This window comes from Mytilus californianus, unplaced genomic scaffold, assembly GCF_021869535.1.
Source record: "Mytilus californianus isolate M0D057914Y unplaced genomic scaffold, xbMytCali1.0.p SCAF_3, whole genome shotgun sequence".
Taxonomy (NCBI): domain Eukaryota; kingdom Metazoa; phylum Mollusca; class Bivalvia; order Mytilida; family Mytilidae; genus Mytilus; species Mytilus californianus.
This window is the reverse complement of record NW_026262679.1, coordinates 10,644,571-10,669,543: the sequence shown is the minus strand read 5'-3', so window position 1 is coordinate 10,669,543 and position 24,973 is coordinate 10,644,571. Positions and strand designations below refer to the sequence as shown.

Sequence of the window (24,973 nt, the reverse complement as noted above, 5' to 3'; positions counted from 1 at the left end):
TGAGTTGCTATACCACTGCTGGGGCGCAGTTTACGATCGCTGGGTCGGCACTGACACGATTTATTAGAAATTTTATGAAATATTCACAGTTCGGTATATATCATGGTTATATATTTTGTAATTTTGCTGTCAATAAGACCCAAACTTCTTGGGGTCAATGTGATCTTTTAAGTTTAGCTTGTGTTACAATTCCAGATGCTTATTAGTTTTCAAAGGTTAAGCTACATATATATAGGTGTACAATGTATTTTGTTTAGGTTATTCAAGAAAAGCACTTCGCATACAATAACTACACTAAACGAAGTTTAAATTATTGACATTTTATTATTTGCATTTAAGTTAGATTATAAATCAAATCTGTCCATCGTTTAAAAATTCAAATATACTTCCTATTGACGGGAGATCAACGTCAGATTTTTTGGTTTGGATTCTAGCACATGAAGTGTCTCGACATGTATTCTCTACAATTTTCATATGAACAGAAGCCTCTATATCATAATGAACAACATTATTCGTGAGACCAGTATTTGTTACAGATGGCCTGTTGTGGCAGAAGTCAGTGCATGTGTACTTAGATCCTTGGTCTTGGACTAAGCCACTATAATCACAATTCATGGATACTTTGATACTAGCAGACGGTCGTTTAACATCTACACGTGTTATATTTTGATCATTGCAACGTGTAATTTCTGGTTTAATCCACGGACCGACTGGAAATGTTACCTCCTGTGGATAATAATTGGAAGATGCATGAAAAACTCTCTGTGGCTGGTACCTATCATACTGTAAATGTGTTCCGGGGTAGTGCTTTTGATAGACAGGGGGCGAGTCATTCTGACAGTAACCATAATTATTCATGAGCGTGGCAGAATGATAGGACGGTGGACTAATATTTGTATACATATTCCCAACTTGAGAATTTCTCTGATCTGCCCATATAGGATTTGAGCAGTTCCGGGTATAATCTCCGACGTGTTCTGTTTTAATTGTCACTCCATTTATACACTCGGGTATCGTTTCGGGAGAAACTTGGTCATAAGTATAAAATGGCGGGTTAACTGGGGTTGGATGATACTGATAATTCGGTGAACTGCATGCATAATCTTGTAAAACTGGTTGATTGAACATCTGTTGACGACGTTTGAACTCTTGAAACTGTATCTGTTTTTCTCTTTGGGTAATCTTGTGAGCGACATGTGTAGACGGCAACACAGGCGAGTGACGATCCGTTAGAGAATGCCAGCTTGACGGACACGGATCAAGTGAATTGTAAAATGTCATGGACAGATCTTCAGTGAAACCCATATGAGGAGTACAGAACGATCCTATTTTTGAAGTGCCCTGTTGATCTTCATGGAAGGTGTCATCAGACTCACCAGAACAAGGAGCATATGGACTGCCAAACTGAATGAAATAAAGTAGATCGTTCATAGCATAACGTTGACGTAATGCTGATTCCTGTTGAAGAAATGTACTGTCTTCTTCCCTACAATATAGTAATAAACTAATGAGGTAAAAAAGTTTGTCTATGTCATCTCTCATTTCAGATAAAGTTACTTTCATCCTGTATCTTTTTCTCTTCGACCAAAATTTAGGTTTTATAACTAACGTAACAGTACCAAAATTGCACCCATTTGGCAAAAAAAAAAAAAAACAAACAAACAAAAAAACAGCGGAAATCTTACAAGTTTTCTTAGAGACTAAACAATTTGTATTTTTATGATTTGACATTATGCACGTCCTTCAACATAGCTAAATATATCTTAGAGACTAAACAATTTGTATTTTTATGATTTGACATTATGCACGTCCTTCAACATAGCTAAATATATTTAAATATACACAAAACGTGCACAGTATATATCAGCAGATGAAGTATTCACTGGAAAAGGTACATTTTAAAAATGAGCAATTAAAATATGTTACAGGCACTCATTTCTTAAAAAATGAATAGTAAATATTGACTATTGTCAAATTGTTCTAAATATTTGGAGAAATAGAACAAAACATCAGTTATTCGATTTTTACGAATGTAAATTTAAGCGTGGATGCAATTTGGGTACTCCTCATTACAGAATCATGATTGATCGTTTGGAGGTCGGTTCAAACCCATTTTTCTATGATTCAATATGGATTCAAAATTAAATTGGTGGAAATTTATTGGTAAAAAGGATACATCTTCAAAATAAACACAGAATTGAAACTTTTGTCTGGATCCCTATTTTTGACATTTTTACCTATTATGTCCGTTTGTTTTGTTCACACATTGCATACCTGCCAACTTTTCAAAATCTCCATGGGGGATTTTAAGCGCAAGAGGTCCTAACGCTCCTCTTATATTGTCATAAATGTTCTTAATCTACAACTATATTGTTTGAGTGAGTATGTATGTGCTTAAAAACCCTTTTAACTCATTCGAATGCCTGTTTTGAGGTGTTCAGTATATGTAATAAAGAATTTCATATTTCAGGTCAACACCTCTCATGGGGGATATCCCCCATAAATCGGGAAAGTTGGCAGGTCTGACATTGTTGTCAATATAATGGAATTTTATGCGACTGTCATACAAGTGAGAGGTTTAGCTAGCTATAAAACCAGGTTTAATCCACCATTTTCTACATAAGGAAATGCCTGTACCAAGTCAGGAATATGACAGTTGTTTTCCATTCGTTTGATTGTTTGAACTTTTGATTTTGCCATTTAATAAGGGATTTTCCGATTTGAATTTTCCTTGGAGTTCGGTATTTATGTTATTTTACTTTTTCATAAATAAACGTAGGTGAAAAAACTGTCAAATAGTCGCAATTTGGGTACCCTCACGTTAGATTCTTTTCAATTCTTTTTAGAGAAGAACCAACAGTGCGATTGGTGTCAATCTGATTAGAATACAGATCTTTTGTCCAAGCTTGGCTTCCTTGTATTTTAATCATATTGGATTGGTGTCAATATACTTACCCTGACGGAGTACATAATATCACCCACGGTTTTTATGTACTTTTGATTGTTCAGAGCTAATGTTTTATTATTAAATGTGGCTGTTTATGTATATATATATTCTTATTGTACATACGCATGTCTTGTTTCTCTTGATTTATCCCGTTCTTGTACTGTCTTACATGTGTACTTCAATTTTCGCTATTTTTAACGTTTTGTTTCAAGTTTTTTTTTGTCTGAAGACGTTCTAAAACGCTAACTTTGACTTTAAGTTGGTATTCCCTTATGTCAAATAAAATTCATTTCAGACCAATCAAACCTCCAAGTTGAAATTATTTTTTAGCTGCTATTTTTGTCTCGCCTGCGACGAAAGTCGCGGATATCGAGACATATGTATTGCTTTTCCGGCGGCGGCGGAGGATGCGTCAACAATTGTTAAGTTTTCTGCTGATGTCAGTTTGATAGGAACTATTTGTGATAGATCAATGATATTTTGAATAAAGTTGCATTTCTGTCAGTACATATCAGTTTGATGGCTATTTCGAGGCCCTGCCCCCAGGTCAAGGTCCAGCGACTTTCAATTAATAAGCAATTTTAAATGATAAGTTTTCTGCTTAAGTTAGTTCGATAGGAACTTTTGTGATAGATAAATGATATTTTCTAGAAAGTTGCGTTACTATCAGTACATATCAGTTTGATGGCTATTTCGAGGCCCTGCCCATCCCAACCCCCAGGTCAAGGTCCAGCGACTTTCAATTAGTAAGCAATTTTCAGTGTCAAGTTTTCTGCTTAAGTTAGTTTGATAGGAACTACTTGTGATAGATCAATGATATTTTTATTTAAAGTTGCATTACTATCAGTACAAATAAGTCTGATGACTACATGTATTTCGAGGCCCTGTCCCCTAGGTTATGGTTTAGAGACTTTTAAAATTGTTTCTATGTTGCTGTCCATCAGATTGTCTTTTTTTCGAATTTTCTGCCGACAGGCGAGACATATCTCTGTGTCAACAGTTTATTAGAGTCATTTTTCATGTAATTGGTATTTTTATTGGCTATTAGAAAAAAAAGCTTCTATCAATGAGTTTCTGCACCAAGACTATTTACTTACCTTACAGGACAATGTGTAAACACAATAGAAAACTTCTTGGAATTTTTACAAATGACTTTCCCGCGTGAATGAAGCCACACCCAACTTCCTTCCTTAGATTCCATTCGAAAATACATAGTTTGTACCTCTGTGCTTTCAGTTACTAGAAATAATAAGTAAACAAGTCAAACAAATATAACTAAAAGACAATCATTACGCATGCCCGAAAAAGTATATGCAGCTCCACCCCTCAAACGTGTTCAACCCCCAAAATGTGTCAACTTACGATCCAATCGTGTGCATTTTTAAAATGCCCGAACAAGTAAATCCCTGTGAAAGACGATTCCATTATCGTGTAAATTTTTGAAAACATATCCAGACAAGTAAATTTCATTCTCTATGTAAATAATAGAGTTTCCATAAAATGTTGGATTATTCGAAACACTAAGGTTTTTCTACGCCAGATATAGATTGGCTTAGCCTTATTTGCACAACTTTTTTGAATTTTCGGTTTACATGCTCTTCACTTTCGTATTTGATTTGGTCTCCCAATTGTTCTTGATTCGAGCGTCACTGATGAGTCTAATGTGTAGACGAAACAAGCGTCTGGTCTGTAAAATTATAAACTGGTATCTTTGATTAGTTTTTACAACCACTCGGTCGATCCCAGTGCTGGTGGACGTTTTGTCCCCGAGGGTATCACCAGTTAAGTAGTCATCACGTTTGTGTAACATGAAATTTCATTGATATGTTCATTTTTCTGTAAATTTACTGTTTATAAAATGTTGAATTATTCGAAACACTAATGTTTTTTTTTTTAAATTGACTCGGCATTTGGCACAACTTTTTGAAATTTTCGGTTTTTAATGCTCTTCCTCTCCGTATTTGATTTGGCCTTCCAACTATTTTCATTCGAGCGTCACTGATGAGTCTTATGTAGACGAAACGCGCGCCTGGCGTACAAAATTATAAGCCTGGTCTCTGTAATGAGTTTTTTTCAATTCTAAGAAAAAGATTTTTCAGGGATTTTACTTGTCAATAAATTATGGATAATTTGCGAAGGTACTAACATTGGAGATTTATTTTAATGGAAGTTTAGTATGGTCGTTGTTTGTTTGATCAAAAGAAGTAACTTTTATCTGCTTTCTTTAAGTGTAGTATACAAAGTTTAATATAAATAAATGTCAATGATGGGCAGGATAAAGTTAAAATTGAATGAATTCCAAAGGAGTGAGACCTGGTGCATCAACAAGTAGACCATCTCATAATAAACATGCATAATTGTCACCTATAGGAAAGCGATTTTCGTACTGATCAGCAAATATATAAAACTTGGTGAAAATGACTTTTTATTATGCCCCTCTTTGCCTAATCTGATACCGTTATCTCTTTCTTCACTGCGTACAGTGTCCTAATCCCTTGCCCTACCGAATCACCACTCCCTACAGTATCCACTGCTGAAAAAGAGAGGCGAAGGATACCAAAGGGACATTCAAACTCATAAGTCGAGAATAAACTGACAACACCATGACTAGAAAGACAAAGACAAATAGACAAACAACATTACACAAAACACAACATAGAAAATCAAAGACTGAGCAACACGAACTCCACCAAAAACTGTGGGTGATATCAGGTGCTCCGGAATGGTAAGTAGATCCTGCTCTACATGTGGCACCCGTCGTGTTACTCATGTTAGTACAAACTCGTTGGTAAGTCTAATTCGGGGAAAAGGGGGACGGGGTTGTAGTTACGACAATTGGAACATATCTGTTGTCATATGTGAAACGGATATACCATAACGGTTAACCAACTCGTGATGGCGTCCGTAAAATATACGAAGGGACGATTTCAACTTCACCACTTGGAACTCTTGGTTTAATAGCTTCCTTGTGAGCAGCAGCCCTCTATCAAGGAAATCATGATAGGAAATACAAGCCCTGGAATATCGTATCAACTGGGAGATATATACTCCGTATGCTGGAATGTTGCTATATAGAAATGGAAAGTTCACAATTGGGAAGCTGAAATCATCTCTTCTGTTGTAAAGTTTTGTTTTCAACCGACCATCATTGTCAATCTTTAGATGTAAGTCAAGATATGAGGCAGACTTAATTGTATCTGTTGTATCCTTTACGTTCGATGGGATAGATGCGTTCAACAGACACCAAATTTTGAACTATTTAGTGAGAGAACATCATCTATATAGCGGAAATTAAAGTATACTGCTAACTTCATTTCTTTCTACCGAAGAAGTTCCTGTATGAAGTCAGCCTCATATGAATAAAGGAAGAAGTCGACAAGAAGAGGAGCACAGTTAGTTCCCATGGGAATGCCGATTGTTTGTTAGAAAACACGTCCTCCAAACGTAACAAATATGTTGTCAATCAAGAAATCAAGCATCTTGATTATGTCAGTTTCAGAGAATTTTTTGTTTGAATCAGAGTGATTTTTTACAAAGTACGATTTATCCCTCCCTAAGACAAGAAACTTGTATCAACGTAGGCCGTTCTTTTTTATGAAACAAAGCAGGACCAACTCTTTCAATTTGTCTTTTAGTTTGGAATGGGGAATACTTGTGTAAAGTGTAGAAAAGTCAATTGTTTTAATACTATTGCAAGATGAGTGAGTCTTAGATTGTATATGTACTCTAAAAGATCTTTGGAATTTTTTAGTATCCACATCTGATTCACGCCACCTCTAGAATAGGTAGTTTCGCAATAACTTTGAAGCCCGGATTTGATTGCTGATAAAATTGGTGTTAATAATTCAGAAAGAGGTTTCGTGGAGCACTTGGAAGTCCCAGCAATATAACGTTGTTTGTAAGGACACTTATGTAGTTTAGGTATCCAATACAGTGAAGGCCAGTTCTTCATCTTTGGTTGAAATTCCACAGGAACATAGAACAGACCTATGATTATCCAGGATTTCCTCCTTGGTAAGTGTCGTAGGGGTATATGTTGAGTTTCCAAGTGAATTTTCAATACCTAATTCATTTATCAAGCAGTTTATGTAATGTGATTTACACACAAATACGATGTTGTTTGGGGCTTTATCTGCGGGGACAACAACATATTTGTCATGGTGGTAGGACAGGTGTTTTGCAACATTTGGGTTAAAGATTGATGTAGCATAGGTATTCATAGACCCATTTAGTTTTTTTTTAATTCTGATTTGTATCAACGACCTCACAGCCTTGATCCATTCGGAAAAGTATCTACGTCTTCTTTCTCGCGTTTAACCCATTGCCTGGCATAATCCTCGACTGAATCTATCAGTAGCAATTAAAATATCTTATTTGTGACAGGATTTGTGCAATAGTTAAAACTATATCACTTTCGTGACGATTGTAAGTGTCCTCATTCACAGATATTTCACTAAATCGTTTTGCTGTATATACATTGAAAGACGTTTGAAATATTCCGCAATTTCTGGGTTGAAAAATCCATCATCAGACTGGTTTTCCTGATTTTACAAGTTATTACAAAAAGAAGAGAAGGAAGTGAAAATGGAATACAATTTGACATGCTTTGGTGATGTGCGATTTAAAGGACATGTTTAGCGAAATAAACATGTTTCGACGAAGTGGACACTTCTCATTTGTTTGTATTTTTTTGGGTGGCACAGGGCGGACACGGGTGAGAGTGTTACAAATATACTGCAGTTATTTACTTATTTATAAATAGCATAGATGATTTTTGCCTGGCACATGCAGACAATTTGAGTAATGTTCGTGTAAACTTTAATCCTGACATAACTAGACTTACTATAAATTATTTAGCAATGAAACAACAGTGAATAAAGATAAACTCCAACATATAAGTGCTATATTGAAAATAAATACCAAAAATGCTTACATGTTTTGTGACAAGCTGCAAATGTAGCTAAATCCTCTGGATGTACAAACTGATAAAATGACTTTTCTTTCAGATCATCATCCATGTACCCAATCATTTCTTCTGACCTGAAAAATAATAAACTTTATTCCAAACTTGTGTTAAACTTTATACTGAATATTTTATTTTATGACAAAAGTAACAATCTCGATTTTATTTTTTGTATTTGAAGATTGTTTTCCCTTTAAAAAGCAGCAATTTAAAGTTATTCTCAAACTGAATACCTCAGAGTATGTACATTATATACTTTTGAAATAATAATGAAGCTCATGATCTTAGAAAATGTTTGTTACACTTTTTGATTCGTATTCTATTGCCTTATCTTTTTTTCAGAATTTTCATAACAATAGACACAAAGAGAAGCTACTAGTGCTTAATTTTCTCGAAAAAAACATTTACTAACTTTTTATCAAACTCCTTAATTGTAAGTCCCATATCATGTTTACTCCAGAAAACATTCTGTTTAAAATCCTCAACAATATCACTTCCGGTCAGCATGAAAGGTTGGCAATAAAGTAAAACAACGTCTGGGCTAGACTTCGATTGGTTACTGTCATTAGGTCTTTGGATGGAGCCCGAGCAATGAATTTTCTGAAAGAATAAGTTGGGTAATATTATATGAATTCGTTAAAAAAGAAAAACGCAATGTTGTAATAAAAATATGAAACTAATTTGTTCACTTGAATAAAAGCAGTTGATAGAAATCAATTTAAAATATATAAACTTGGTATTATTGAGACTGAGTGAACGATCTTGAAGGTACAAACATTGCTTGGGTTGATATTTGAAACGTTAATAAGCGGAAAAAATTTAACTTAAGATAGTACAGATGTCTTAAAATTGTGTCGGCCAACTTTTATCTAAAATCTGTTGGTAAAGATATGTTTACGGAATTAGCGAATAATTAATTTAAAATGCATTTCATTTCCATGTAATTTGCAAAGATATACAACAACGTATTTATTATTTTATCACATTTGAAGGGAGGTAAAGTTATGTAACAAGTCAACTAGAATTGTAACTCCCATTTCTCTATTATTTTCCGAACGAATTTCTTATTTTCTAACAATCGAATAACCCCAATGTTATAATAGTCAACCTTCATCACCATCTGACAAGAGATGAAGGTGTACGAATTTTTTAATGTCGTGTTTCTTCCCGATCCCCATTGTTTATGATCTCATTTAGACTTTTTATCAGAGTAAAAAAAAATATCAAGGGTTGTCATCATTCATTCAAATGAAAATGGAATCCAACACAATATATTTCAAGACGAAAACAATGTGATGAAATTAAATTTTAACCGCTTTTGTTTTTGGTATTATTTCTTGAAGTAAATTCTCAATACAAAAAAAATACTTATTTACATTTTTGGATATGCAATTTAGGAAAAAAGTTAACCATTGATGTTTCCTCTTTTCTTCAAGTATCAAACAGACATAAAATCCCTCTAGAACTAGGTACTTTCTCGAATGAAAATGAAGAAGAAAAAAGACCTATAAAAATCACTCATCGAATATATCAACTTATAATTAGTACGCTAGACCCTTTCAATAATCACAAGCATTTTTGATTGAAACTGTGCTTAAATTTTAAATTAAATAACGTCAACTTAATTATTCAAATGTACACATACCAGATAGCCAGCAGATGTTCCATTGAAACATTTCATTCGACATATAAATGATACTTGTCTCCAATTACACCCAGGGTGTTGCTGAAATTATACACATTTAGTATAAACAGTAAAAAACGAAAAATGGTGTAGCTATGAACAACTATGTAAAAATTGGTAGAACATTGCATAATAGAATTGACTTGTTACTATTGTATGTTCATTATTGGAGTGGTAAAATCCAACTTGATGGCCACATGACACAGTTACTAAAAGCTAGTTCAGAGGAATGTTTTAACTAATAATTAAACCATGTTCTCCCAGACTAAAATGTCAATCACATAAAAAGTGCTTAATAATCTCCCTATTTTACTTCCTGTTCTCAAACAAAATAGTTCTAACTTAAAATTCAGCATATGTATCGGGGTATGTGTTCTCATACAAGACATATATAGTTAGGTATGGATCAAGTCAGGCTATCTGGATCATATGTCAGTGTTCGTTATTATTCTTGCCTTAGTTTGTATTTTTGTTTGTTTTTTTGATGACTTTGTTGTTAGTTATCAATGTTTTATGTTTCACTGTCCGGTATTTTTGGTACCTTTTTTATATATTATGACGTTTCATCCATTTGATAATATCCTTATGTTAAACACACCAGAAAATATGGCAATCTCAATGTGACTTACTTGTAAAGCAATCAAGGTTTTGGGGGTTGCTCATTCATTAGTTTTCTATGTAGTGTTTTTGTTTGTTTGTTTTTGTTTTTTATCTTTTCGTCTCTTTTCCTATAGGCCATGGTGTTGGCTTTCCCTTTTCGGTTTATGATTCTGATAACCATCTTTGTACCTTCTAGTTTTTCACATTATAATACAGAGAAATCATGCACTGGCTTAACCTGAGTTTATTTTTCAAAACTAATATTTAAACAGACATTGGTCAACGAGCTAAATTTACACAAACAGACAGGCTTAATTTCAATAATGAAAACCAAATATGAATTCCAAAAGTTCTGAGAATCTTATATCAAAAGAAAAATTTTTGTAGTGGCTCGTGTTGTTAATTGATAATTTTCTTTTCCGCTTAAAGAACATAATCATTTATATTATGCCTTTGTTGAGATTAAATTACCAGATCAAAACATCGCTGATTGATCAAGTTTTGAACTGCTTCATGCTTCCTAGGATACAATATTTATATCGACTAATCTTACCTTTGTCACATTCTTTAAGTAATTATTCTCTAAGATATTTATACCGACTAATCTTACCTTTGTCACATCCTTTATGTAACTATTCTCTAAGATATTCTTCAAGTCTTGGTGGTCTTCTGGGTGAACTAATCCATACAAACAACGATGCATCAGGTCCACCTATTTGCATGTAATATATTTGATAGTGGCGTATTACTTCTCTTCATCGTTTAAGTTGTCGTGATTGGATTTTTTTCTATTTTTTTTTACATTAAAATGATTGCCTCTTGATTCCATTTGGTGCGTGCAGCAATTTAAATAACTCATCAGTTAAAAATCATATTTTTTCAATTAATTAATCCGTTAAACAAAGATTGTATCATGGTCCTTTGTGACACTCTTGATATAGTTGCACTCCTCCAGTTTATATTCTTTACCCCAACTTTGCAACATCTCAGTTTTTTTGATAAAACTCGCAATTAATCCAACCAATTTTGCAATTTAATATTAATTAAAACACGGAAAATAGAAATAGTTAAACTTTAAATGATCTAAAACAAAACAATAAAAAGCAATGCTAAAATTGTATTTTCTTTACAAAACTTACCTGGTTAAAACCTAAATATTGTAATACGTTATCTGTAGAGTAAACTATAGTACCATCTGCAAAGGCTGCCAACAGAAAACCATCCAAACACTGAACAGACAAAAAACAATGAAATATTTGGAGACACATTATAAATACAACCGGTTTAAAATAAGTTTAGACACATTCTTAATGACACAAGTGCACTTTTGTTTTCATTTGTATGTAGGACAGCGTCCATATGAAAAGTCAGATAGCTATATTTTGGTTTACAAATTTGAAAATGATATAAAAATCCGCAATGACATTGAGCTAAGCAGCCAAAAATATATAAATAAAAATGGTATTATTTTTTTGTGTGTTTCACTTTGATTTGCTATTCTCTGTGTGTTTTCATTAAATACAAGTAATGTTTCGATTTATTGTTTATGGTTACTGTGATTTTTACATAAAACCATTCTCTATCATTAGCTGTATTTGGCAAAACCTTTTGGAATTTTTGGTCTTCAGTGCTCTTCAATTTCGTACATTATTTTGCCTTTTTAACTCTTTTGATTCGAGCGTCACTGGTGAGTCTTTTGTAGACGAAACGCGCGTCTGGCGTACACAATATTCATCCTGGTATCTATGATGAGCTTATTCAAAACGTTTTTTACAAAGATAAACATCACATTCGACGAAATGTTCCAATGCATCATTGTATATTTTTACTTACTTGAAGCACTTGTTTTCCTCCAACATTCCCAAGTGAATCGTCTTTTGCTGGTATTTCATTATCTGATAATTGTTGTTGCTTCAAACCAATGACTAAACAAAGTAATAAGGAAAACCGTTTATTCGTCTTTATTAAAGATAGATGTATTCATTTTCGGTATTGGATGGGGTTAGGAATACTTTTATGTGATAGTGACCAGCAACTAACTATTTACTAGTGAGAAAACCAAAATGCTGAGGGAAATTTATCTTCACTTTGGACATTCTTTGATATAAATATGTTAAGAAGTGGTTTTACAGAAAACAGAGATTTTAACATTTATATTGGAAGGAGTAAGATTTTAATATTTTTTTCCTTGGTTCATCTCATACATTTACCGTGGTCATATGTTGCTTTGTGAAACACAGATTATGCATCGACTACAGACGGTTTAATAATACATCACTTAAAGATCCGTATTCATTGCCAAGAAAGATTATCTAAGGCAAATTATTTTTTACAGTTTTTAATATTTAAAGTATATTATGAATTTTTAAATTTACGCATTTCGCATATTACAGATGATACCATCCTCCAACTTGAATGTACGTTTTGATGATTAAACATTTTTATTTGTAGAAGGATGATTTTGAATATTTGAAACACTGTGTTTTAGCTAGCAATAAAACCAGGTTTAACCGATCTTTTTCTTCGGAAAATGCCTGTATCAAACCAGGAACATGACAATTGGTTTTCACTCGTTCCGTTGGTTGATAGGTTTTGATTTTATCAGTTTTTATGGACTTCCCCTTTTGAATTTACATTGTATTTCGGTATTTTTGTTATACTTTTTTTCTGATCATAATCCGCATTATTAACCCATACTATGCATGTTTACGACAAGAGGTACATGAACAAGTTCCCCTGTCACATACATATTATGTTAATTCCAATGACTTGAACAAAGAAATAAAAGACGACACACAATTTGGAAAGCAGCTGTTGGTTGAATACTGCCCCTCAAGAAAACAAAAAGTCATTATTCAACAATTCATGCAAATCGTCAGGTTTAGTGGTTGAAAAATTGCAAAACAAAAGACATGTTCACTAGTATTAATATATGCGAAGGTTGTGTGATGACTGGACAACCCCCTTGTATCGTGTAAGAAAGTGATAGTTGTAACTTCAACTAAATGTATGTCCTCTTACTTGAAGCAAGTTAGAAATCATCCTCTCATTAAAGAATGTTTGGTGAACATTGAACAAGAAGTTTATTTTTCTTGTTAAAAATGGTTGTGGCAAGTGACTTAAATCGAACGACAAAAATCACGTAGGCGCAACATCGTTACTACTCCCTTCTGCAGATATATCATGAGCTCAAATATTGTAATATTTCCTGGCAGAGGGATTTTTTATTATTAAAAGTGATAAAAAAATGTACTTACTTTTAAAGAACATCTTTAATCTGAAGAAGGAAATGATAAGTCTGAAGACTGTCTGACTGTCAAGTTTCCTGTGTAATGATGATCTGTCTATTGGTATTAATCCTTCTAAACCTTTTATTTCTGTCCGAAGTTTGTCTCTGTATCGTTTGGATTTGAAACTGAAAAACGTTAAAGTAAAATCAACGATCGATATAAAATGTTAAAAAGTTATCTTTCTTTGACGAAGTATTAATAAGATTAAAAATTTCCTACGTTTATGTGTACTTTAAATTGATACACATTTTTATCAATGAATATATAATTGTATGTTTAAATGACTTTTGCTATATCTTTCTTTATGTCTGTTTGTAGAAATAATTATAATATTTTCCTCCCTTTATTGCAAACACGCATGGTCGAAAATACTTTACATAGTGTGGCGGAACTGGCAGTATGGCCGCTACGGCTATGACCGAAACGAATATGGCCGAATTCGCAGTGTGGCCGAAACGTCTTGCATCGTTTAACATTTTTTTCTTATGTTTTGCTATTACACCACTAACGTATCATTTAGTGGTTGTCGTCAGTTGCTATGTGCGAGTCATATTTAGTTCAAGTTTGTTGTTTTAGCCTTAAATCAGGCCTATGGTTTCTCTCGTTTCAATTGTTTCTCAATTTGTCATGTCGAGATCTTTGAAAGCTGACTGGGTTTTTCCCATTCTTAAAGCCGTGCGGATTAGTGACCTATAGTTGCTTACATCCACGCCATTTGGTCTCTGATAGTTGTCTAATTGGCAATCATACGACATCTCCTTATTTCTGAGTTTTTATTTTCACTTTGGTCTTTCCCGCCTCTTTGACACATACACACACATAATCAGTGGTTGTCGTTTGTTGCTGTTTATATATTATTTGTTTTTCGTTTATTGTTTTGTACATAAATCAGGCCATTAGTTTTCTAGTTTGAATTGTTTTACATTTGTCATTTTTGGGCCTTTTAATGCTTTCTATGCGGTATGGGTTTTGTTCATTGTTGAAGGCCGTACGGTGTAAGTTGTTAACTTCTACGTCATTTGGTCTCTGGTGGAGAGTTGTCCCATTGACAATTCTACCACATCCTCTTATTTTTATAGTCATGTCATTCAGACTTTGCTACTGGATTTGAACACGTAACAGTTTTGTAGAAGCATGTAGATGACCCTTACAAATACTTTTCCTTTGATGGTGATTTAAGGATAAATACATGACAGCATTTGTACATCATATAGATGTTCAACATTCATCTGATTGGATGAAAAACATATATTCCAAATTTCATTCTTTATTCCAGAGACATGAAATACCATTGTTTGGTGATTCTAATTGGTAAATTCTCCAATTCATCACCTCGGGAACTATCAAGAAAATATTTTCGAACTTTATGATAATTATGCTATTGACATCTGCCACAATGATTCCTCTATTATCCGGTGCTTATCAGTTGATTTACTTGATTGGTGTCCTATAGTCCTATAACTACACAAGTCCCAATCGAATCTATGGAAAATCGAAAAATTTCCGTTTTGTGAAGTTCTCCAATTTGACCATTTCAAACAAATTGGAAGGAGGTTTCGAGGATTCTTATAAAAATTCCCCATTGTGTTTTGATCGTAAAACAATGAGGCTAGTAAAAGAAATTCTTTATTCTGGCAGGGTTTAAATCCTAGTTCTGTTCCAAAATATTGTAAACATTATCCATGCATGTATGATTAAATAGAATTTTAGGCCACGGAGAGCGACAGAGGCTCAATGGAGACGCTTGTTTTCTAACCAAGGAGTTCGCCATTCATCTTAAGACCGAAGTTAATGTTGTATGTAGCGAGATTGAAACGCCTTATACAAAAGTTGCATCTGCACAGGCTTTTTCCAGTCGATAAAACAGCAAAATGTAAAAATAATCTTTTAATTACATCAATTTCGTGCAAGAGCCCTGAGACCAAAGCTAACCTCAGTGCCGTTTTCTGGATAATTTTATTCACAAATGATATAAAAATAAGGAGATGTGTAGTTGCTAATGAGACAACCATCCATCAAAAACCATAAAAACGAGTATGCAAACAAATATAATGTATTAAAAAAAACCATTCTAGCTTGATATTACTACGCCACAGGTAGGTTACATATGATTTCGTAAAAGAGATGATAAAGAAGCATCGAGATACTGTCAACATGTTAAACTAATTAGAAAATATGACTTATCAATGAAAGATATACAATATGAAAGTAGAAAAATGTTATGTGAAATTAGATATGATCAGTGTCGTAACAAAACATACTGTATCAAATTAGATATGATCAGTGTCGCAACAAAACATACTGTATCAAATTAGATATGATCAGTGTCGCAACAAAACATACTGTATCAAATTAGATATGATCAGTGTCGCAACAAAACATACTGTATCAAAACAAGAAGCGGAAGATACCAAAGGGATATTCAAAACTCATAAGTTGAAGAGAAACTGATAACGCCATTGCAAAATAAAACCGACGAAAAGACAAATAGGTCCACAAAACACTAAATAGACACTAAAGACTGAGCAACACGAACCCCACAAAACGTTGGGTGATCTCAGGTGCACCGGATGGCAAGGTAGAAGCTGCTCCACTAATGCCACTAAATTATGCCACGGGAGTGAAAACAATCGGAGTTGTATTGACATTAAACAAGAAGTATGACTAGGCTCGTCGAATAACATCAAACAAGAAGTATGACTAGGCTCGTCGATTAACATCAAACAAGAAGTATGACTAGGCTCGTCGATTAACATCAAACAAGAAGTATGACTAGGCTCGTCGATTAACATCAAACAAGAAGTATGACTAGGCTCGTCGATTGACATCAAACAAGAAGTATGACTAGGCTCGTCGAATAACATCAAACAAGAAGTATGACTAGGCTCGTCAATTAACATCAAACAAGAAGTATGACTAGGCTCGTCGATTAACATCAAACAAGAAGTATGACTAGGCTCGTCAATTAACATCAAACAAGAAGTATGACTAGGCTCGTCGATAGGATTTCCCTCTTTGCACCCATCGTCTGTCATACGGTTTAACGTTATCTCCTTCAGCAAGTTCACAGCCATTTTGATGATAAAACAAGTAATTCTGTCAAATGGACGGTATGGGGAAATGTTTAATCTTTGATAAAGTTAAAATGTCTAGTATGTTGAGTAACTGAGAGACTATAACGGCCAATCTTCGATGGCGAACGTAGAACTTGTGTAAGTCGTGTTAACCAACCATATTTAGATTTAAAGTTGCAAAATTTATTTATTTATTTATTTATTTTTATTTATTTATTTATTTATTTATTTATTTATTTATTTATTTATTTATTTATTTATTAATATTATTTTTATTTTGTTTTTTATCAATGTATTATAATATTTTTAATCATTTATTTATTTGATTCATCTAAGTTTATCAAGTCTGTAGACATTGCAATATAAATTCAATTTAAACTATATAAACAGGATTATACATGGAAGTTCTAATTTTCAAAACCTTTTCCATACTGTTTACTAAAATTTGAATAATGTGTTCCTACATGTCTTCACGCTGTGTATACAGAACTCTTGAAAATTCCTGTGTTATCTCAAGTATTCTATGTACTGTGACATACTAATCGTCTGATGGATTTCAACACTCTTAGGGAAAAATTAACGTTCATCAAATCTCATCCGGAAATTTTTACAAATAATGTTTTACCTTTTTCTAGCGGTCGTGATTTTTTTAAACGAAGCAATGTAATTTTAATTTTTTTTAACTATATATATATATATATGTTTGATTTTTTTCACGTTATTGTTATGAACAGTTCCGGTTATTGCTTCAGTAATTTTTTGATAACTTTTCTAGACTTATAGTAAATTGGAGCTTTTGTATAAACCCTTATCTATTAGTTGAAGACCTATTTTGATCTATAGATGTGTTTGGTATTTTGTATCAGTGAGTTTGTACTTCATTGGTGTATATCGTTTTTGAACCGTCTTACTCATGACCTATGTTGGTCAATTATGCACAATTCTAGACTCCGAGTTCATAATACTTCGTAACAGTCCGCTGAACCAACAATCCCGCTTTGTTGGGATGTCACGTTTTTTAACAAGAGCTTTCGAATGACGCAAAGATGAAAAATGCGTTTTATCTGTTAATGCCAACTTATTCTTCCAATATTTTAATACTTTTTGATTTTCCAAAGATTTTGCTATGATGCCTTGTACGCGTCGAATATAGTTTCCTCGATTTAAGGATGTACACACCTCTGAGGAGCCAAAAATTTCTAGAATTAAACTTTTTTCTTAACCTGATTTTTGGGTTCATATGACTGTAAAAAAATAATTGGTGAAGAAAAAATCATATGGTTGTGCACTTCTTTTTTTGCTACGGCCATTTGAAAGTACCTAATTTTGATGATTTTCCCATTTTTCATCATTTTTTACCCATTTTGGGGCTATTATCATGAAAAAATTCATAGTTTCACAGTTAAACTTTTTTTCATACTTTCACTAAAGATGAAGTGGACCAATCTGAATAAATTTAACTTAAAAAAACTATAGGTAGGTGTTGATATAAGAAAGTTTTATAAAATTTTGTTACTTTTTCATGTCAAAACCATGCTGTCAATTTTGTAAATTTGGGATTTATTTCTTTTTTTAAACAAAAAGCATATTATTTCAACTTCTTTGTTATAAATGATTGAAAAATACATATCTTAGAAATTTGAAAAGAAAAAAATTGGTATGGGATGTACATGTTTCTGGTAAAATCATTTCTTGTGTCCCTCACCCATTTTCTTAACATTTTGGCTAATGAGACTGACTTGATTGGTTATAAAACTTGAAAATCTTATTACTCAAAAACTTCTTATTGTAAATACACAATTTTTTCACAGAGTTAAGTTTGATTATAATATTTTTTGAATTCATTGATATTTTCCACTTGTATCACATGTTTTGGAAATAATTCCAGAACGAGATTTCAACGAGATTGAAACGTCAGAGGAATACATCCTTAATAAAAATTCAGAGCATGGTTACGCATTTTCAACATATGGCATATGTCCAGCGTACAGGGTTACTACTAACGTTAATAGTCCTAGGTTACATATGTCCAGCGCATGGTTACATATGTCCACGTAAGTTTCAAGGGGCATCCATTTCTGAACCAATATCTTAAGAAACTTAAACATCCACACTATTGTTCATTGCTTTTATGTGCATAAAATGTTGACTGATGATAGTTTCTATGACTGATATTTAGTCATCTCCGCTTAATCTATGTTCCACCTATGATTTTGCACCTTTAAATATGGTTTTTGAAATGCATTTCATCGAACGATGATTTCCTTTTAACCTTATATATTATGATTCTTGGCAATTCATATGTGTAAAATAAAAATAGTCTAGTCTTTTAATTAAAATGTAAACTTTAGTCAAAGAAATAAAAATACGAGTGAAAATTCGTGCGTGTCAAATTACAAATCATATATTAGATAGACAAACAAAACTTTTGAGAAAATTTGAGTGGTTATGCTTAATTCTGGTCAATAATTACTGAGGAATCGTGTAGCATTTTGTCCTTACTTCAAAATTTCTGTCACGATCCCTACTTTGGTGGGTTAAATCTTTGGTCGCGTGTTACAGTTGAGCACTAAAATCAACACGAACAGTGTGGTATATATTCTGTAGCATTTCATTTCCTCTAAAAAAAATGCAACAATTCAGTAGTGGAAATAATTTATTGCAAAATAAGGTCAGTTTGTATTTTTCTACGTTACATGTTTTCTATAAGGTCTTATAAGGGAATTTCTATCTATGAAGATGTATGTTTCCTGTGTTATACCTGTGCACTTTTCTGTAAACCTTTTCAGTATTCCTTTTATAAATTAGTTTCCGACGATGTTATTTTCAATTTTATTCAATGACTATTTTTTACCATTTTACTTTTCTGTATAGCCTTAAATATAACAAAAGGCGCTTCTATCGAAAACAGATATCATCGAAGTCCCAACTCCCCTTTCCGCCCACTCGAACAGTTTCAGTTATTTTCTTTCGTTTGAATTTTAACTAATCTATCCTTTTTCAAAGTTCCGATGGAAGTTTTTACTATCTGCTTTAAATATTTAATTTTTGCTTCTTTTTTTAATGGGGGGAGGGGGAGGGGGACACCGAGGAATATCTCATTTGTTTTTGTATTTAATTCTACCTTTTGTAATTTTTTACTCTGACTATTATAATATTTCAATTTAACTTACTGCGACAACGCTTCGAACAGACAAGACAGTCTTAATATTTTCTTGTGTGTAGTCTGTTCATATATAGAAAGCAACCAATTTACTAAACCAGCACTTATCCGAATTAGCCTATACTTTGGTCCTTTTTGGTTTATCAGCTCTTCAACGTTTGTAACGTTTGTAAAAGTTTTGGATTTTCAAATATTTGGCCTCGAGCATCACTGGAGTCATTGATTGACGAATTGCGCATCTGGTGCAGTGAAATAGGTACCGCTAATATTATTAATCAACGAGGAGTCCCTTACATCATTGGGGGATTACAGATCAAGGGGTTAAAAACCGAAAGGCATATATAAATATTCGCGGTTTTCAATAAAAGCTTTAAAACAAAGATAAGAAATTATTGTTTACAAATCGGATATACATACAAATAAGAAGAGACACACATTTTGAGTTGTGTCAAACCTTCATGTCTTCTATAACATAAGAAAGAATGAGAAGATCGTAATTTCTTTTGTGTAACGATCACATTTATGATTGCTATTTATTGTAGACTGGAATAAGTTATCTGACGTTATCAAAGCTTCATATTCCATACGTGGAGGCACTTAATGATTTTGCGCAGTTAAATTATTTCTCTTTGGGCACTACAGCTGGAAAAAATTATTATACTAGACTCGGTTTTAGTGATCTTCACTTGAAATATAAATTTCAAATTGTTGTAATATTGACATTCCATTACACTTTTTATATTTCTGTCCGAGTTTTAATGATAGAAAAATTAGCAATTGAGATATATACCCAAAATCTATTTTCGTGTCAATGTAAATGCATTTAAATAGCCTCCAAACTATATATAACTGGAATCTGGCAATGATAAAAAGACAGCAGTTGACACGAATATTGAAATATCTGACATACATGTAGTTTAATTAATTTTTGCAACGTGAACGGTTAATTTTTAAATTAGACAAGATTTAAAATGTTTTGACTTCATAATTTCATCACAATATTCACATTTTTACAAAAATTAATGAAAAGTGCTGATTTTATGCAACTTTTTACATATTTTTCTTTGTTGAAACATCTTCTACTTATAATAACAACAAAACATGTTAGAGAACCTTTCTATATAGCTACATGTAAAGGATACCATTTGATATTCTAGGGACCAGGGGGATTTTGGAAATAAATAATCTGGCTTGGTAATAACTGGGAAAAATAACCTTGCCCAAGACAGGATGAAAAGGAAAGTTCTGCCTAATAAAATGCAGGAAATATTCGTGTGCAAAAGTAAAAATATTTTTTTGCGCAACAAAGCCACGCGAAATAAATAAGCTGTACTAGCAACAGGTAAAAATGAATAATCACCGCGAAAAAAATCCCTGTCCCTCCCCTCAAGAAAAAGAATCTTTATGTGCCCGTACTTTTCCAAATTTCCAAATATAATCAAAAGTTTCTACAAATATACTCAAAATTAAATTCAAATATATTCAAAAGTTAATCAAATACATGTATACTCAAAAGTTGATACACACAGGGAGGTTTGTGCACCCGTAAACCTGGTTTAACCGTCTATATTTTACGCCTGTACCAAGTCAGGCAATCTGGACCATGTGTTGTTCCAGTCCGGTTGCTGTTTGTTGTTGCTTGCACGTCTATTTCTTATTTTCAGGGGAGTCTGGTATTGGTGGTTGCTATGGTCTGTTGTGTAATTTTTTGTTTTTCTTTTCTTCAAGTATTACAAAATAAGGAAAACCAAGAAATTTTACTAAATATATTCATTTCATCATAGATTGGTGTCGTGTTAATTCGTCAAATGCAAAAATTGCTTATATATTTTTTTAAAAACCTAAGTCATATTAGGTTAATTTACTAGTAATATAATATTTTAGAAACCTTTAAATTTGCACTACACTTTTATCCAAATATGGACCTTATTGCCCTTAATCCTTTATCATTTCGTGTACATTCTCGATGAACAGAGACCATTGGTTCTCAGAAGCCTCTTCTTGGTAATAAAAATTCCGGATAGTTATGAACAAAATGGTCTTTATCGCTTTTAAACATTTCTTATGTCCTTTAACTATTTTTTATCATGGAACTTTTTTAGTTAGATTTTCCTAGTCGAATAAAGACTACATCGTTTTAACTATATAGACCAATTTTGGCGAAATGCTGTTTGCTTTGTTGCAAAATAAAAACGCTCTACCGGAAAATTGACAGTTGTGTTATTCACTTTTTAGGAAATATACTGTACTTCTTTTCCTAAAGAGGACTCTGAACATGTCTGAAACATTTTCCAGAAACAGTCTGAGACACCAACGGCGCTTGTAATGATGCGTTAACTTGTTCATAAGGGTAATACATCAGTTTGATGTCCTGTAATTTGCTCTTTCTCGACATGATCCTTACAGAATCTTTTTTATTTGCTGCTTTAATACGCTTTAAATATTGCCCCGAAACTTTCGGCGAGAAACAGGTGTTGTGCATTCTATTAATTGAAATTATTTTGTATGTATTAAAATTATCCTATCTCTTTTGAAATAAGAGCATCGTGTTTTTTTTTTCAATTTTGATGAAATATTTAGATGGAATACTTGTAAAAAATAAATTCGTGTAATTCCCAAAACACCACATCAAAAAAACTAAAATGAATGATGAAAAAACAAACAAACAAACAAATAAATTAACACACACAAAAAACCTAAGAACTATATAGAGGCAGTCTGTTATATATTTTCCTCCAATGGTACATTGTTTTTGGTTTGAGCTGCATAAAAGGGTTGACATACATTTATCTAATTTATTTCTGGTGGATTCAAATGGAATAGTACCTTCTGATTTTTTTCTTTATCATATGGAAGAATACTGATAAAATAATATCTTTTTGCTTTTAGACCAGTTTGCTTTATACTTCACTGCAAAAAATGTAAAAAAAAACAAAACAAAACAAGTAAACGTTAGGTGGATTCATGCTTACTTCATCACCAAAATTTAACACAGGACCGACCCAATTTTTGGATTTTGCAATAGACATAATATTGAGAACCAGCAGATTTTATTCAAAGAACCATCACAGAAACAAAGGTTTCGAGAACTCTGTAGTACATTCTGGTCCCTGATTTGTTAATATCACTTCTTGGGGTTTGGGAATACTCTGTAATTCCGTAATCTTTAAAACCAAAATATCAAATCATTAACATTAAATGAAAGATATTCATTATATTTTTCTTCTAAACGTTACACTTTTTATAGTGAACTGTTCAACCTTTCTGTGCATTTCCATTTTGAGATAAAGATCACATTAAATTTTTTACAAATTATAGAAGCTAAGAGTATACAAGACTATATTTTCCCCCGATGGAGTGAAGTTTTTTTTGGGGGGTTGTATTTTATCTTTCTTAAGTATATTTCCTTCTAAAAATTCTAAAAATGAATATCCAATTCAGAAATAAATAACAATTAAAACAAATACTTCAAAAAAAAGGAAACAAACTCAATTGTAATAAAATGTTAGAATTACCTGGGATCAATTTTTGACGATCTTGCTGATGTGGGTTTTGTCTGTCCGTCCATATTGTATTCCTTCAACAAAAACAACAGTTATTATTTTATCTTCGATTTTCACCTTAGCTAATTACTTATCGGAATTTTTATCCTGGCTTGCGATAAGGAATTGTGATTTGGAAAATATTAGTCAAACAACAAATACAGACAATTAGCTTTAATTTGTGGGTTTTGGTACCCCTCTCTAAACATTTATTCTCTAATCTAAATCCAAACTGAAGTGTTTGTTTGCTTATACACTATCCATCAAAAGTAAGAGAAAGGATTATAATTAAATAAACAATGACGGGTGCATTTATGTCTGTTATATCTGCATGAAATTTCGAATTTTTAAATCAGAAAAGGATAGAGTTCTTCTTTATTTTTAAGGGGTTCATCAACTTTCAATAAAATACTTTTCGGTTCTTTCAACGAACAAATAAAATCTATTTTTTTGTTTTATAAAGGAAATTTATTTTTCATAAACTATATACAATGATTTCTTATTTAAACAAACAAAGGATTAACTTGAATACATATAGTATATTAAGCGAAAATTTGTTACTATCTACATAAAAACAAATGAAAATAAACACTTACAAAAATTGTTTAAACATCTAGAAATTAGCATAATTTGTTAAAAAGTCTAGAAATTAGAATAAATTGTTTTTAAAAAAAAGTTAAATTGAATACAACTTACCTGTGAAAGCATCCACAGAGTCTGATTGATATCGATTAGTTTGAGTCAGACGTTATCACTGTGACATATGAATATTGACTTTAGGAACACTTTCATCGTGTCCGGGGGTGAGACGTCGCCAAAACCTCTCTATATTTCACCTGTCATCGCTTTATTTCTAAAAGACATTAAAAGGTTTATGTCGTCACCAGAGACCAAATCTATCACTTGGTATCTTGTCTTTATTTTGCAAATACTTCTTAATACTTTATACTGCTATTCCGGCCGTCTTCTAGATATTTTCCGGGAGTATAGTGAACATGTACACTGAACAACATCGCATGTATCCAACACTTCTTTTATTAATCCCTATTGAAAGGTATTTAATAACTAGAAGAAGAATATTCCGTAGTAATCTTTTCTTCCGATTTCTGTCTTTTTTCATTGTGAATATAGCATAATGAATATAATTTGAAATATTATTTTTCGTCGTATTTCTTTTCAACAAAACTTTCAGATATGCTGCAATAGAAATGTACATAACTCTATATTCACCATTCATTCAGTAAATGACAAATTAGATATGGATCTACAACAAAATCAAGATCGACTTGGATTTAATGTTGTTACACCGTTCTCCATGTGGATATAGTGACAAAAAAGATTTCAATGTCACAGTTTCATGACTTTGTAAAATAAAGTGAGGGACGGACGTTTATGTTGATTTCCCACTTTAACAGCTGGACAATATTAATATCGATATTTTTTTCTGCATTCAATATTAATTAAAGTGATGAGACTTTATTTTCTTTAATGATTTCATGAAGAAATTCAAGTTTAAAACGTATGAAAAAATAGAAAGAATAAGTGTACAAAAAAAAGAAATCGTAAATATATATATAATATCAATAAATATTTCGGATAACAGGTATACGTTATTAGTATGATGTAAAATGTAGTCTTAGTAATCTATACTGATATATATCATTTTTTTAAATAAATTGTAAACGCTTATTTCAGATTGACAGCCAGATG

The 24,973-nt window shown here is 32.4% G+C and overlaps 1 protein-coding gene across 1 annotated transcript; it reads right to left on the bottom strand.

The window, feature by feature from the left end:
* Nucleotides 1-23,971, bottom strand: LOC127733376 (hypoxia-inducible factor 1-alpha-like). The gene is made up of 11 exons (XM_052242747.1): nt 23,960-23,971; nt 23,237-23,298; nt 13,386-13,609; nt 11,334-11,428; nt 10,792-10,906; nt 10,748-10,759; nt 9,556-9,608; nt 8,323-8,510; nt 7,881-7,987; nt 4,045-4,186; nt 1-1,486 (listed from the first exon to the last, which is right to left on the bottom strand). The coding sequence occupies exons 1-11, from the start codon at nt 23,969-23,971 to the stop codon at nt 352-354; spliced, it is 2,145 nt and encodes a 714-aa protein (XP_052098707.1). The 3' UTR covers nt 1-351.
* Between the last annotated feature and the right edge of the window lie 1,002 nt (nt 23,972-24,973).